The 13,334-nt window shown below is 33.2% G+C and overlaps 1 protein-coding gene across 2 annotated transcripts in view; it reads left to right on the forward strand.

Moving 5' to 3' along the window:
* Window positions 1-13,334, forward strand: part of LOC140441318 (guanine nucleotide-binding protein subunit beta-5-like) — a 56,296-nt gene that overhangs the window by 24,822 nt on the left and 18,140 nt on the right. For both annotated transcript variants that reach the window (XM_072531965.1, XM_072531964.1), the window contains 2 exons: window positions 706-802; window positions 3,755-3,921. In XM_072531965.1, coding sequence (XP_072388066.1) covers window positions 706-802; window positions 3,755-3,921 — 264 coding nt within the window. The remainder of the gene's footprint in view (window positions 1-705; window positions 803-3,754; window positions 3,922-13,334) is intronic.

Raw genomic sequence — 13,334 nt, forward strand, 5'->3', positions numbered from 1 at the left:
AATCCTAAAAAAACTAATAAGTATTTTTGAAAAATTTAAACGCAGAATGAAAGATTACATTATTACTGAGGACCGAAAGTCCCTGAAAACTTCTATAATGTTTATTTTAATAAGTTACAGGGGTGAAAAAAAAAAGAGAAAATTTAGTGTGATTTTTAATTTTAAATATCTCATTCAAAAAAACTTTTTGTGTATTCTAAGGGACTTTCGGCCCTCGGTAATAATGTAGTCTTTCATTCTGCGTTTAAATTTTTCAAAAATATTTGTTAATTTTCTAAGGATTCGAAAAAAATGATTGGATTTAAAAAGCATTGGCCCGAAATTTTGCACCTACGCTCTTAAGGAAAAATTTAAACTGAACTAAACTAAACAACACAACAACGAGGAACTGCAATTTGCCTACTGTTGGGTGCAAGTCTTTGTTACTTACTTGTTGATTTTTGTCTAATAATCATGAAAAAAAAAACAAATATTTCTTAATATTAATAAAACTAGACTTTAGAAACTTTTGTTTAGTTATTCACATGTTTCATTTATTCCATATAAATAACACATTATAGTAATGCCGAATCGATTACAGGGGGTGGATGACGCCCGAGTCACGCACGGAGTGAATAAATTTTAGTTTATTAAATTTTTATTTTATCTCATTTGACTGGTGACTTAGTAAATGATGAACTATATACATGTTATATTTATTTTTAGTGTCGACTTTTCGATCTTAGAGCTGACAGGGAAATTGCGGTATATAGCAAAGAGAGCATTATTTTTGGATCAAACTCTGTGGATTTTTCAGTATCAGGTAAATATTTAAACTAATAACGAAAGTTTACACTAGGGCGTCAGTCAATAGCGTTTAAATATCTGCAATAGATTGTTAGAGAGTCCTGTTTCCTGTCTTTACAATAAAAATTTACAATAATCTCTATGTCCCAAAGTTTGTCAGATAAATAATCATAACTTCCCCCCAGATTGTATACCATGTACCATGAGTGATTTTCTACAGCCCTCTACAATATTAATATGCAGCTTTTATAGCCTGTTTTTATAACTTCGTTGTGGTTATACCTACTTACAATTTGCTGTCGTTCATAACAATAAATAAAGTGACATTTTAGTTCTGTCTGTCAATGATTTGTTGTCTTTTTTCTTTTTGGTTATTGGATAGTCATTAAAAATGTTGTAGTTCATCTTCATGTAAAAAGGAAAAAAAAAGGTAAACAAGTAGAAAAAAATTGTAGCACTGTGGATTGATAGATTATATATTATAATTGCGTGTGTTAGAATATCGTCTAGGTAAGTGGAATTCGATTTTATGTAATTAAAAAAAAAGATAATGACAGTTGTTTTGAATTCGGTAACACTGTTGTATAAAATCTTTGGATAATAATTATTGTGAGAAAAATAGTGTCTTAGTTTACTTAATATTGAAAGGGGGGGGGGTAGGGATCTTTATGGGTGTCAAAATCATGTTTCTATGGCGAATTTTTATTTTGCCAGCAGAGTTCTGTATTGAAATACATCGAAGTCAACAAAAATTTTCACAGGAAGTGGAAAATTTTTATGGCCGAATGTTATGCAATACATATTTTTAGACGTATTTTTGCACGCTGGTCACGACTCCGTTGTCAAAATAAGTATGTCTATCGTTGTTTGCGAGTTGGCGGCTTTATTAATTTTCTCAAAACCGGAAGTGAGTAAGTATTTCCGTTTTATCAATTTTTTCCATAATTTTAATTGCTGAATCGAAATCCATCCTCAGTTTTTCTCTATCTATTACCGTTTTTTTTTACTTTTGTATCAATATTTCTATCCAATAGACGTTTTATCAGGTAGTTTATAGAACTGACGATATTTAGAAAAGGGTGTAAGATTGTAAAAACAAAGTTTTTGTGATTTGGAGTCACGGAGTAGAAAAACGATTTCCTGTCTTATATAAACACACTACATCCAATATTCAATTTACGATGGAAACAGAGAAAGATCAACAACTGGCGTTCCTTGATGTATTAGTAAATCGAAAGGAAGGTTACTTAGGACATAAAGTGTATCGAAAACCTACACACACGAACAGATACCTAAACAGGAACTTAAATCATCATCCAGGCCAAAACAAGGTATCATCAAAACTCTGGCGGAGAGGGCAAAGAGAATTTTTGAACCACAGTATCTACAAAGTGAACTTCTTCATATTGAAAAAGCGCTCACCTCTAATGGTTATACCAGAAGAGAAATACATAAAGCGATAAATAAGGTCTCTAGAAGAAAGGACGAAGAAACAGAATGTATAGGCAAAGCGTTCTTGCCCTATATATCGGGGGACAGAATTGGGCGAATACTTAAAAAAGCCAATGTAAAGACTATTTTCAAGCCTACAAAGAAAATCAAGGACTGTTTAAGATCGGTGAAGGACAAACGCGACCCACTAGCAACGGCCGGAGTATACCGAATACCATGTACATGTGGAATGGTATATGTGGGAACCACGAAAAGACACACAAGCACAAGGATAAACGAACATAAAAGCCATTGTCGTTTAGGACATATCGACAAATCTGCCGTTGCCGAACACACTTTGGGAAGCGGAGAACATCGGATACTGTTTGAAGAAACGCAGATGCTGGATAAAACATCACAGTACTACCCACGGTTGTATCGGGAAGCGGTGGAGATATATATGTAAGTACCCAAATAATTTTAATCGGATAGAAGAAGGACTAAAAATCAACAAAACATGGATACCAATATTAAAATCCACAAAAACCCTTCCCGCAAAACACGAAGAAAGAAAAGCTACTACAAACGACGACACGCTCCCTCACACCGAAACCAATGGAGGAGAGACGAGTAGAAAATATAAATATGGCCTCCGCAGTACAACGCAGCGTCAGTTTGAGCTTACAAGCGAAGCAGAAACATCTCCAGAAGATGCCAAATCGGCGTATAGTGTCGGCGAAACGTCGAGAACTAATCTCAGAAGACAACGGCCTCCTAACAGCCCGAACAAACAGTTTAACAAGGTAGACGATGGCCGTGAAAGCCTAACGCATTTTATCAAAATTAAGTAAATTTAGCAAAATAAAATCAATTAAATACCCTCCCATTATTCATGATTCTTTTTAGAATATAAATCAAAATTAAATAATTAATTAAATACAAGATCATAATAAAACCTACACCTATAGACGCGTCTGTCGGCACTCTCCAACTGCCACGTTCTTTTTTTTATCTATTTATTTGTTTTATCATTTTGTAAGCAAACATTTGACTTCCATGTAAATCATTCTCAACCTGGCTAATAAATAAACTTTTCCCATGATTGCTGATTCGTTTGCCTTGAAATTTTTTGTTTCATTTCTAACTTACGTGCATATTTCTTTGTTTTCCCCCGTCTTATTTTGAAATTACTTGTGACATGCGCATTTCGTTTTAGTTGTCGCACTTTTTCACTTGTTCCATTGTAATAATCCTTTTGCTGCTTCATACTTTCTTTTTCTTGTTTAGGGTCTCATGCTGCTTTTTCATACATGTTTTGGAATTCTCCCATTCATCATCTATATTCGGTTTCGTAGATTTTTGTTTAGGTTAATAAACGGGGTAACTAATAAATTAAGCTCGTGGGTATATAAATGTATTGGTAATCTACTCCCTAAGAATGATTATTTTCTCCAAACACTTAACATCTCTAACAGTTGCAATAAAAAAATATTATAATTTCATGTTAAATGTTTTAATTTCAATCAATATATTTTAGGACGTTTACTATTTGCTGGCTACAATGATTATACTGTTAATGTGTGGGATACGTTAAAATGTGCAAGAGTGTGCTTACTTTATGGCCACGAAAACAGAGTATCTTGTTTGCAAGTTTCTCCAGATGGAACAGCTCTTTCAACGGGATCCTGGGATTTCACTCTGAGGGTAAGTAATATTTTTAGATCAGTATTTTTATCAAAAATTAATTTACTTTAAATCATTTCAAAAGTAGTTTTAACCAAGATGTTAACTTAACCAATATATTCTGTACTAACGTAAACCTTAAAGTTTAAACCTAGAGTGCCCTAGTTTTTTTGTTAGGCAAACTTTAAAATAGGAACTAGTAAATTCTTACAGCATTAATGAAAAAAAAAATAGTTATTGATTTCATTATAAAATTATATTTTTTTGCGTAAGAATTTTATCCCTAAATTTAACAGCCTTAGAATGAGTGATTCAACCACTAAATATTTAAGTGAAGTCTGGGCTTAAGGCACATAATTCAAAAGGTCACTTTGTTGTCTATTTAGCAATGGTATTATTTTCAAATTTAATACAAAAAGTAAAAAAAAATAAATAAAATAATTTGTTCGAGGGCATTCACTACAGTGCTTTATGTTTATGAACTTAAGTAGTATTGTTTAGTTATAGATAATTAATTAAAAAATAATAATAGTTTTAACTTAGAAGATATTTAAAATGGTTACCTTGGACATCTTTGTAACATCCTAATCCTTAATAAAACTATCTTCTATCGGTATTCAAATACTATGTGGCGTGACTGACCTAACGACAAGCGTTATTATTCTTCTTAAGTCAGGTAAATTTAGTGGTTTAGTTTTGTATGGCATGCTTTTTACATATCCCCATAAGATGAAGTCCAAGAGCGTAAGATACGATTTACCGATTGAAAAATATTTGGTCTAGAAACTGCCAGTCATTACATTACATAATGTGCCGGTGCTTGATTTGATTTTGCTGGATGCCATATTATATTCTCTAGCTCTTGTGGGAGTGCTTAATGAATATTTAAAAATTTGCCAAAGCTAGCACATGATTTTAAATCATTGCGAATGAAAAAGTAACCGATGACAGAGTCTCCGACAATCTAATCTAATCCAATTAACCTGTTCAGGATGTTGTATATGTCCCGTCAAGTGAAGATTATCTGTAGAGCAGTAGCGACAAATTTGACGATAGCATATCCTGAAGTGTAATAGAGCCTTCGTTCATCCGAAAAGAAAACGTGTTCTAATTGGATCACATTTTGGAAAACAAAGTTCTTTTTTGGAATTTGGAAGTTCCAAAAATGTTATTAAAAATCCTTCATAAAAGGTATTTATTTAAAATATCTAGTCACCTGCGGAGCTAATATTTTGTGCATTTCTATTAAATAAACCGGGTGTCAGAATTACAGTTAACGAAATAATACTAACAACTACTAATACCAGTTTTAATCACAAAACGATCAGCTGATCCGATGGATCTAACATTACCATGGTAACTTTTTTATTTCGTTAATGGTACATGTATGATCATTATTGATACCGTACAAAAAGAACGCTGATAGGATTTTTGCTTTTTTACTCATTATGGTGCTACTATCTTGTAAGTTCGTAATCCATTAGCTGACCCAGTGAACTTCATACCGCCTTAGATAATGTGTCAAAGTTCAATAAGCTCCTCTTTCGAGTCTATGAAGTAACAGAAATCTGTGGGTAAGCTAATGAATACGGTCGACGTGTTAATAGCAACTTTACCATTTGAGATGAAATGAAATTTCATTGAAATGAAATTTCATTGAAATGATTGAGATTGAAATGTTTAAAACAAATGGAAAAGGATAATGCGAGTGAATAATAAAAGTAAAATGTAATGGAAAGTCTCGCAAAACAGAAAATCAAAAAAGGTATATCGATGAAAGGCAGCCGTATATACGTATTCCTGACTGTTGGTCGTCTTCAGTACGGTGCAGCCAAGTTATATATATATATATATATATATATATATATATATATATATATATATATATATATATATATATATATATATATATATATATATATATATATAATGTATATATATATATATACATATATATATATATATATATATATATATATATATATATATATATATCTACGGCATAAAGTGGACTCCGCCCATGTTAAAATTCAGGTTCAAGTGAGCCCCGTGGTCAAGTCGACACCGATATACGGAGCTCACTTGACCATTCCATAATATTGGCTCTGTCGATTCGTCAACATGTATAGTTTCATAATTTTTAAAAATTTTGTGGAGCCCTTAAGTACCCCTGTATCATGAATGTATATTGCTTAGTTCACGTGTATATCTTATAGGGGTCGTTCAGATCTTTTTCATTGTATATTGGAACCATAGGTATATCGGTTTAAGTAAGCTCTGATAGTTTGGCAACTCTGCGATTAAGCTGTATACTTCTCGCGTATAGTCTGAACGGTTTATATGGACTCCTTATTTTTGTTTTCATTCAAACGCATTACATTGTGTAACAGATATGAATACTATTAACTACCTGTTTTTGGTAGGTACGTGCTTTTCTAAAAATAGCTTTATAGATACAAAAGGATTTTGTTACCAAATTGGATTTTTTTCACATGCGGAAATTTCCTAATGTATTTTGTTAACGTGAGTATGTCTTCATACGTTTTATTTAAGAATTCGATAGATAAGAACTTCTTTTATTTTATCCATTGTTTTATGATATCTTTTATACAGATTTTATTATTTTATTTTTTGTTTTATCTGTGTACTACAGATAGTAGTGCACAAAAAAAAGAAGAATGCTTAATTTATCTAACATCAATTATACCACTTCACCCATATTACATACTTACACCCATATTACATACTGAATGTTTTATCTCCTATTTAGGGGTAATATGTAGTCAATATAAGTGTAGTTAGTGTCAAATTTGCAATGATCAATATAAGTAATAGCTTACTGACTGTACTTTACATGTTTAGTTCAACTAAATAAACCTTGTCCCTTCAGAAAAGAGCGATTGGAATGGCAAAGTCAACTAAGAAAGTGTAATGAATCTTGTATCACCCCAGATTCACACAGGTTAACCGGTGTTTGAAGGCAAGAGTCCTCATTGCAGATTTAAGGAAGATAACTACCATAAGGAAGTTCCTTTCGAGAGTTCAGATGGCGAGAAGCAGCTTATTTTTTTTTGTATGTCTTGCAGATGTGTTGGTCTAGCTAGTTATTCCTCGATTCTAGTCATCAAATGGGTTGTTATTCGTGGAGTGGATGTTACGAATCTAGAATTTGTTTCTTTTGTTCTCTAGCTACTTATCTTCGGATATTATGTGGATTGATAACTACGATATTGTAGAGCTTATGTATGGATGTGAGTCTTAATATCCGCTGAATTTGGCTGACTAATTTATAGCTAAATCTACGTGTTAAGTATGTATTGATATCACCTATACAAGCAAGGTATATTCGGCAGCAGAAGCATAGAGTTCAAGCGTCTACGTTTTAAGAGTGGAAGGATGTGCTTCCCATTTTTAGCTGACAAGTTCGCGAAGAATATTATTTTTCTGGTTCTAGTTTTCCATTTAGTTTTAAACAAAGTTCTGTGAATTACAAAGTGTGTTTAAGGATTTCATGACACTATTGGTTCAGGTATATGTTCAAATTTGTGAAAACGTCTCTGTTAGGGACATTGAAGGAGCCCGCCTGACTTTTTCCAGGGTTTGGCTTAAAATTAATTTATAATCTATTTTTATTGTGTTTAAGATATGATATTTAGATTTTTCTCCACTTCAGCAACAAAATTTTTTGGTTGTGCAACAATAGATGTATCGTCTACAAAATAAAAGTCCTAGTATTTACTGGTATGGGTTGTGTAAATATTATACAGTGTAGGTGCCATTACGGTACCCCAAAGGAGACTGTTCTACTACGTTCTCCATCTTCATCTTCTATTCCTATCATTGAGTGATACGGAAAATCTTCTGTTGTGTAGGCATACGCGGATAATACAAGTGAGTTTATTACCTAAGGGGATATCACATAGATTTTGGAGAAATGTGCTTTAATTTAAGGTGTCGTAAGCAGAATTTAGATTGACAAATACCACTCCTCATGTCTGATATTTTTCATATGCGTCTTTGCTGTGTTGGGCAAGATTTAGTATGTGTAACGAACATGATCTATCCTGTCATATATAGCCACTTTTATCTTTCAATTGAAGTTTTTCTTCTAATATCGGTTTATATTAAGGATCATATGCAGAAGTATTTTGTATAGCTGAAAAAATAAATAGATATATTGGCCGATAGCTTTTGTGGTCGTTGGGGTTTTTGTCAGGTTTAAGCAAGGCCACAACTTTGTCTTTGCTTTGCTTGTCTACACACTTTGTATATTAGCCATTGTTGTATTTTTTTGTCCAAATTTTATAATTAGTTTTGTGCTTAGATCCTCAGTCAGGAGCCGTAATATTTTTCATAATATACGTGGATAGTGGATCCAAATTCAACATCGTTGAAAGGTTTCCTCAGCTGACTTGTTTGTCCTCTCTCATTTTATGTTTTTCTTTGCCGGCATTTATTATGTTTATTTCGTTATTTTCAGCGATCAGCTTAATACCAAATACCCTAGGTTTAGCCCTCTATTTGCTTCCTGCAGTAGAAATACGTCACATTTGTGTTAAGCACATATGTCTCATACGCTTAAGTAAAGTAGAGTGTCTTTATCTGTAGTTATGTCCTTAATATTTATAGACATAATTAGAATAGTTGGTCCTAAAAAGGACCGAATTGATAAAAATCATATTGAACGGGTGATTGAAGAATTAACCGATTTAACAATTATTCATTACCCAGAGTACGCTCGATTGCGGTGGTCTTATTGTTACTTCAAATTTCGTGAAGGCTTCCACGATGAACTTCATAAAATGACTAATCTTTTACTTTTCAATAAAAATTTAAATTTTACATACTGTTACTTTTAGACGATATTTCGAGTCAGATTTGTTTAGTAATAACTGTACTTAATATATAGTCTCTGTGAAATGAGCTTGTAATATCGGTTTACAACACATATATGGATAATAAGAAAATAAACAGGTTAAAATGTGACAACAAACTGCTATATAACAGTACGAGACAATATTCATAAGCTATCAGCTGTAAAAGTCATTGCCTTTTTTTCCTGTCGTATCATATTTTAGCATATCATATTTTGAGTGAAATTGATCCTAAATTCGTCTAATAATATTAAGTTTTTAAAACAGCTTTGTTTTTATGCTCATTCGTTCACCTTTTGTAAAGCAGTCTGTGTAAATATTAGGGGTTTATATAATCTTTTCATTTCGTACTCTTTTCGTTTCATAATTATAGTTTTCTTGCTTTTATTTTCTATGGTAATACATATACATACCCAATTCAAAAGGGTGAAAATCAGCGAGTTCTAAATTGAACATAAACATTATTCTCTCTTTCTCCCTATACCTTATATAAAGATCATCGTCATCGTATAGTCCGAACGCAACAATATTCTATTGCCTTTTCTTATTTTTTTTCTCCTCATTCCTATTGAAAATAAAGCCACGTAAATTCCGTTTATAAAAGTTATGTTAATATTTCTGAAGTGCCTTTCCTAGGATAATTATTTAAGCCTAGTTCGTTTGATTACATGCAATTGATTTGATAGTCCACAACAGATAAGTATTGATTGTAGGAAGGATAGCAGGTGTTGATAAATATGATGGGTCGATAGATAGTCCCGTTATTCCTAAATCTAACCGTATGTTACCTCCCCCTTCATTTGTGGAAGTCCTAAGGGCATTTTTTCTCTTATGGCATCCTCCCAATTTAACTTGGCAATGCAGTAATTATAGAGTCTTTGGATAAAGCCAGCGCAACTTTAGCATTGAGATTTAGTTTCTTGTACGACGTTGCTATCTTTATATATGTGTTTGACCTTGTAAGTCGGAAAATACCTCTGCTGGCTTTTCCAGCAATCCTGGTCTAATTAATACGTTCTCGTCATGTATCCACACATTAGCACTGGTTTGATCACTATTTTATATAAAATATCCTGATTTTAGAGATTCGAATTACACTTCTGGATTTAAATTGCCAAACTTAAATGGAGCTTCGCGGGGTCAGACTGCTAGACAAAAAGACCAACGTTGGAATACTACAATACAACATTGGAGACCTTACGAAAGTAAACGACCAAGAGGAAGACCACAGATGAGATGGGTTGATGATATTAAAAGAATAGCTGGAACAAATTGGAAATATGTTGCTCAGGATAGAGACCGATGGAAGAAGTTAAGAGAGGCCTATGTCCAAACGTGAACGACACAAGGCTAAGAAGAAAAAGAAGATGCTTTTTAGCAAGTTGGTACTTGCTCTTACTTCTAAATTGACAGATCAGCTGTTTAACTGCCTGTACTGAACTTTCTTCTTTATTTTGCAAATATATATATGAAAACTAATAAAACTCTGGCATGCCGTTGATTAAAATATTGGATACCCTATACTATTGAATCAACGGAAATACTAAGATCACACGGGGAGAATATTATGGGTTATTTCTGGTTTCGTCATAATTTACACTGATATATAGTACCAACAGATGCTAGTTATATACCATCAGTACTAATAAAATGGAAACTATCAAATTAATGTCATTTTCTTTGAATAATCAAAACAATCGAAAATATATACCAAAACAACACAATAAAAGTAAAAGTAGAAGAAGAACTAACCGACCCTATTGAAGCTGGCAATATTTAGCTTCAACTAGCAATTTAAATTAAAGGACCAATTTGACAAAAATCATATTAAAGGGGTGACTGAAGAATTAGCCGATTAATTAATTAATCATTACCCTGGATATGCCCGATTGTGGTGGTCTTCTTAGTACTTAAATTTTCGTAAAGGCTCGTTCTTTCAACCCCATAAGTAATGCCTAATGTTTTACTTTTTATTCAAAATTTAAATTTTACATGCCGTGTATTACTTTTTGACGATATTTCGAATTAGATTTGTATAGTAATAATTTAAGGTATTAAAGAGCCTCTTTGTGGAAAATAAATAAGTTTGTGATATGGTTCGCAACTCATAGGTATATAGATAATAAAAAAATAAACAGTTAAAATAAGTGTAAAAAATTTCAACTCTATACATCGGCGCCATTGTTCAGGTGATGGGTTTATCACAGATATCAAAGGTTACATTTTAATTCAAGGTTCTATTTGCGTATTTTCAATATTAAAAGAGTAGGAAAAGACATGTTTATGCTTTTATTATTTTTTAAATCTATTCTATTTCCTTTCTAGAGTTCCGTCTTTTTTGAACGACCTGTGTTCTTTTTTCAATTGGGCACTTGTCCAAGGCTATGACAAATACTCTCTCCTCTGCTATTCTACATTAATATGACTGATTCATTATTTTCTCTAAACACTCTGTCCTCTGTTATTCTACAATAATATGACTGATTCATTTTCTCTTTCTTGCAGCTATTTTAATGTTTATCCTGTGTATCTTTTTCTTCTTCTTCTTCTTCTTCTTTTTATATAGACATGACTCTGTCTGTTTTTCAATGTGCCTCCAGTAAGTTGCCGTTCCATGGTTTTCGTGGTCTTCCTACTGATCGTCTTCCTATTGGGTAGCCTTCTCTTGCCGTCTCTAATACTCTATTTGTTGTCATTCGACTTATATGATCGTTTCATTCTACTCTTCTATTTCTTAACCAGTTCTTGATGTTCTCCACCTTGCATCTACGTCGTATATCTGTACTTCTAGCTCTGTCCCATGGTGTCTTACCATCAATTTTTCTAAGTGTTTTATCTCTGCTGCTTCTATGTGTTCTATGACCTGTGTCAGGTCTTGTTTCTGCTGCGTATGTCATTATTGGTCTGATAACTGTTTTGTAAATTCTGCCTTTGGTTTCTTTCCCGATATTTTTATTTCTTCATATTTTTCATTTAGGCAGCCCGCGTCTCTGTTTGCTCTATTCAGTGGATCTTCCACATCAGTTTCGAGCTTTTCGTAGCTAGATAATCTGATACCTAGATATTTAAACTATATCACTTGTTCTATTAGCTGACCTTCCAGCTCCAATTAAGATCTTAGTAAACTTGCTGTTATAACCATGCATGTTGTCTCTTTTGGAGAAATTAACATGTTAAATTTTCTGGCGGTTATACGAAATTGGTGTAGCATACGTTGTAAATCATCTTCACTTTGAAAGAATAGTATTGCGTCGTCTGCATAGCAGATTATTTTAATTTGTTTTTCTCCCATTTGGTATCCTCTTTTATTTCTTACTTTTTTATTATTTCATCCATAATTTGGTTGAACAACAGCGGACTCAGGGAATCTCCCTGTCTTATCTCATTGCCAGCTTCAATAGGGTCGGTTAGTTCTTCTTCTTCTTTTACTTTTATTGTGTCGTTTTGGTATATATTTTCGATTGTTTTGATTATTCAATAAAATTGACATTAATTTGATAGTTTCCATTTTATTAGTACTACTACTACTAAGGATTTCCACAGTTTTCACTGTCTTCCTTCACTCAACCGTTTTCTCCAATTTTCCCTGTCATTCCAGTCTCCATCTCGCAGGGTTCTTTTCTCCATAGCCTCGTCGATTTCATCTCTGAATGACCTTCGGGGTCTTCCTCTCTTTTTTCTTCCAATCGGGCTCCATTCTGTGATTTTGTTTATCCAGCGTCCTCTGTCCGCTCTTCTGACGTGGGCGTACCAGGATAGTCTCTTCTCCTCTATATAGTCGATTATGTCTGATTGCACTCCCATTCTCCGCTTAATCTCTGCGTTTTCAATTCTGTCTCTTTTTGTAAGTCTACAGCTTCTCCTCAGGAACTCCATTTCTACTGCTCTTATTCTACCTCTATTTCTCTTGTTTATTGTCCAGTTTTCGGACCCATATGTCAGGATACTTCTTGTCAGGGTGTTATATATTCTCTTTTTTGTCTTTATCGTAATGTTCTTATCCCACAACACTGAGTTTAGTTGTCTTATACAGTTTCTTGTTTGTCTCAGTCTGTTGTTTATATCTTCTTCTGTTGTTCCCTGGTTCGATATTATGGTTCCTAAATACTTGAATTTATCTGTTCCATTTATTTGTCTTCCCTCGTCTATCTCTAGGTTTCTCATATCCTTGTTTTCTGTTGTTAGGTATTCGGTTTTCTCTAAGTTTATTTCCATTCCGTTGTTTTTATATTCTTCTTCTAGTTTTCTGAGCATAAAGCTGAGATCTTCTTCATCTTGTGCGATGACTACTTGATCGTCGGCAAAACTTAAGGTGTATAGGTATTCGTCTCTTACTGGTATGCCCATTCCTTCGCACTTTCTCCTCCATGGTTTGAGTGTCTTTTCCAAGAATATTTTAAACAGAGTAGGGGACGTAGCACAGCCTTGTAGAAGTCCTTTTGTCGTCTTAAATGGATTGTAGGCTTTATTTCCACATTTAATAGCTACTTTGTTTTCTTTGTATAGTGCTTTAACTGCTTTTATTAGTGTTTGTCGGATTCCGAGATCATTCATTGCTTC

Source organism: Diabrotica undecimpunctata, chromosome 5 (assembly GCF_040954645.1).
Source record: "Diabrotica undecimpunctata isolate CICGRU chromosome 5, icDiaUnde3, whole genome shotgun sequence".
NCBI classification, from domain to species: Eukaryota; Metazoa; Arthropoda; class Insecta; order Coleoptera; family Chrysomelidae; genus Diabrotica; species Diabrotica undecimpunctata.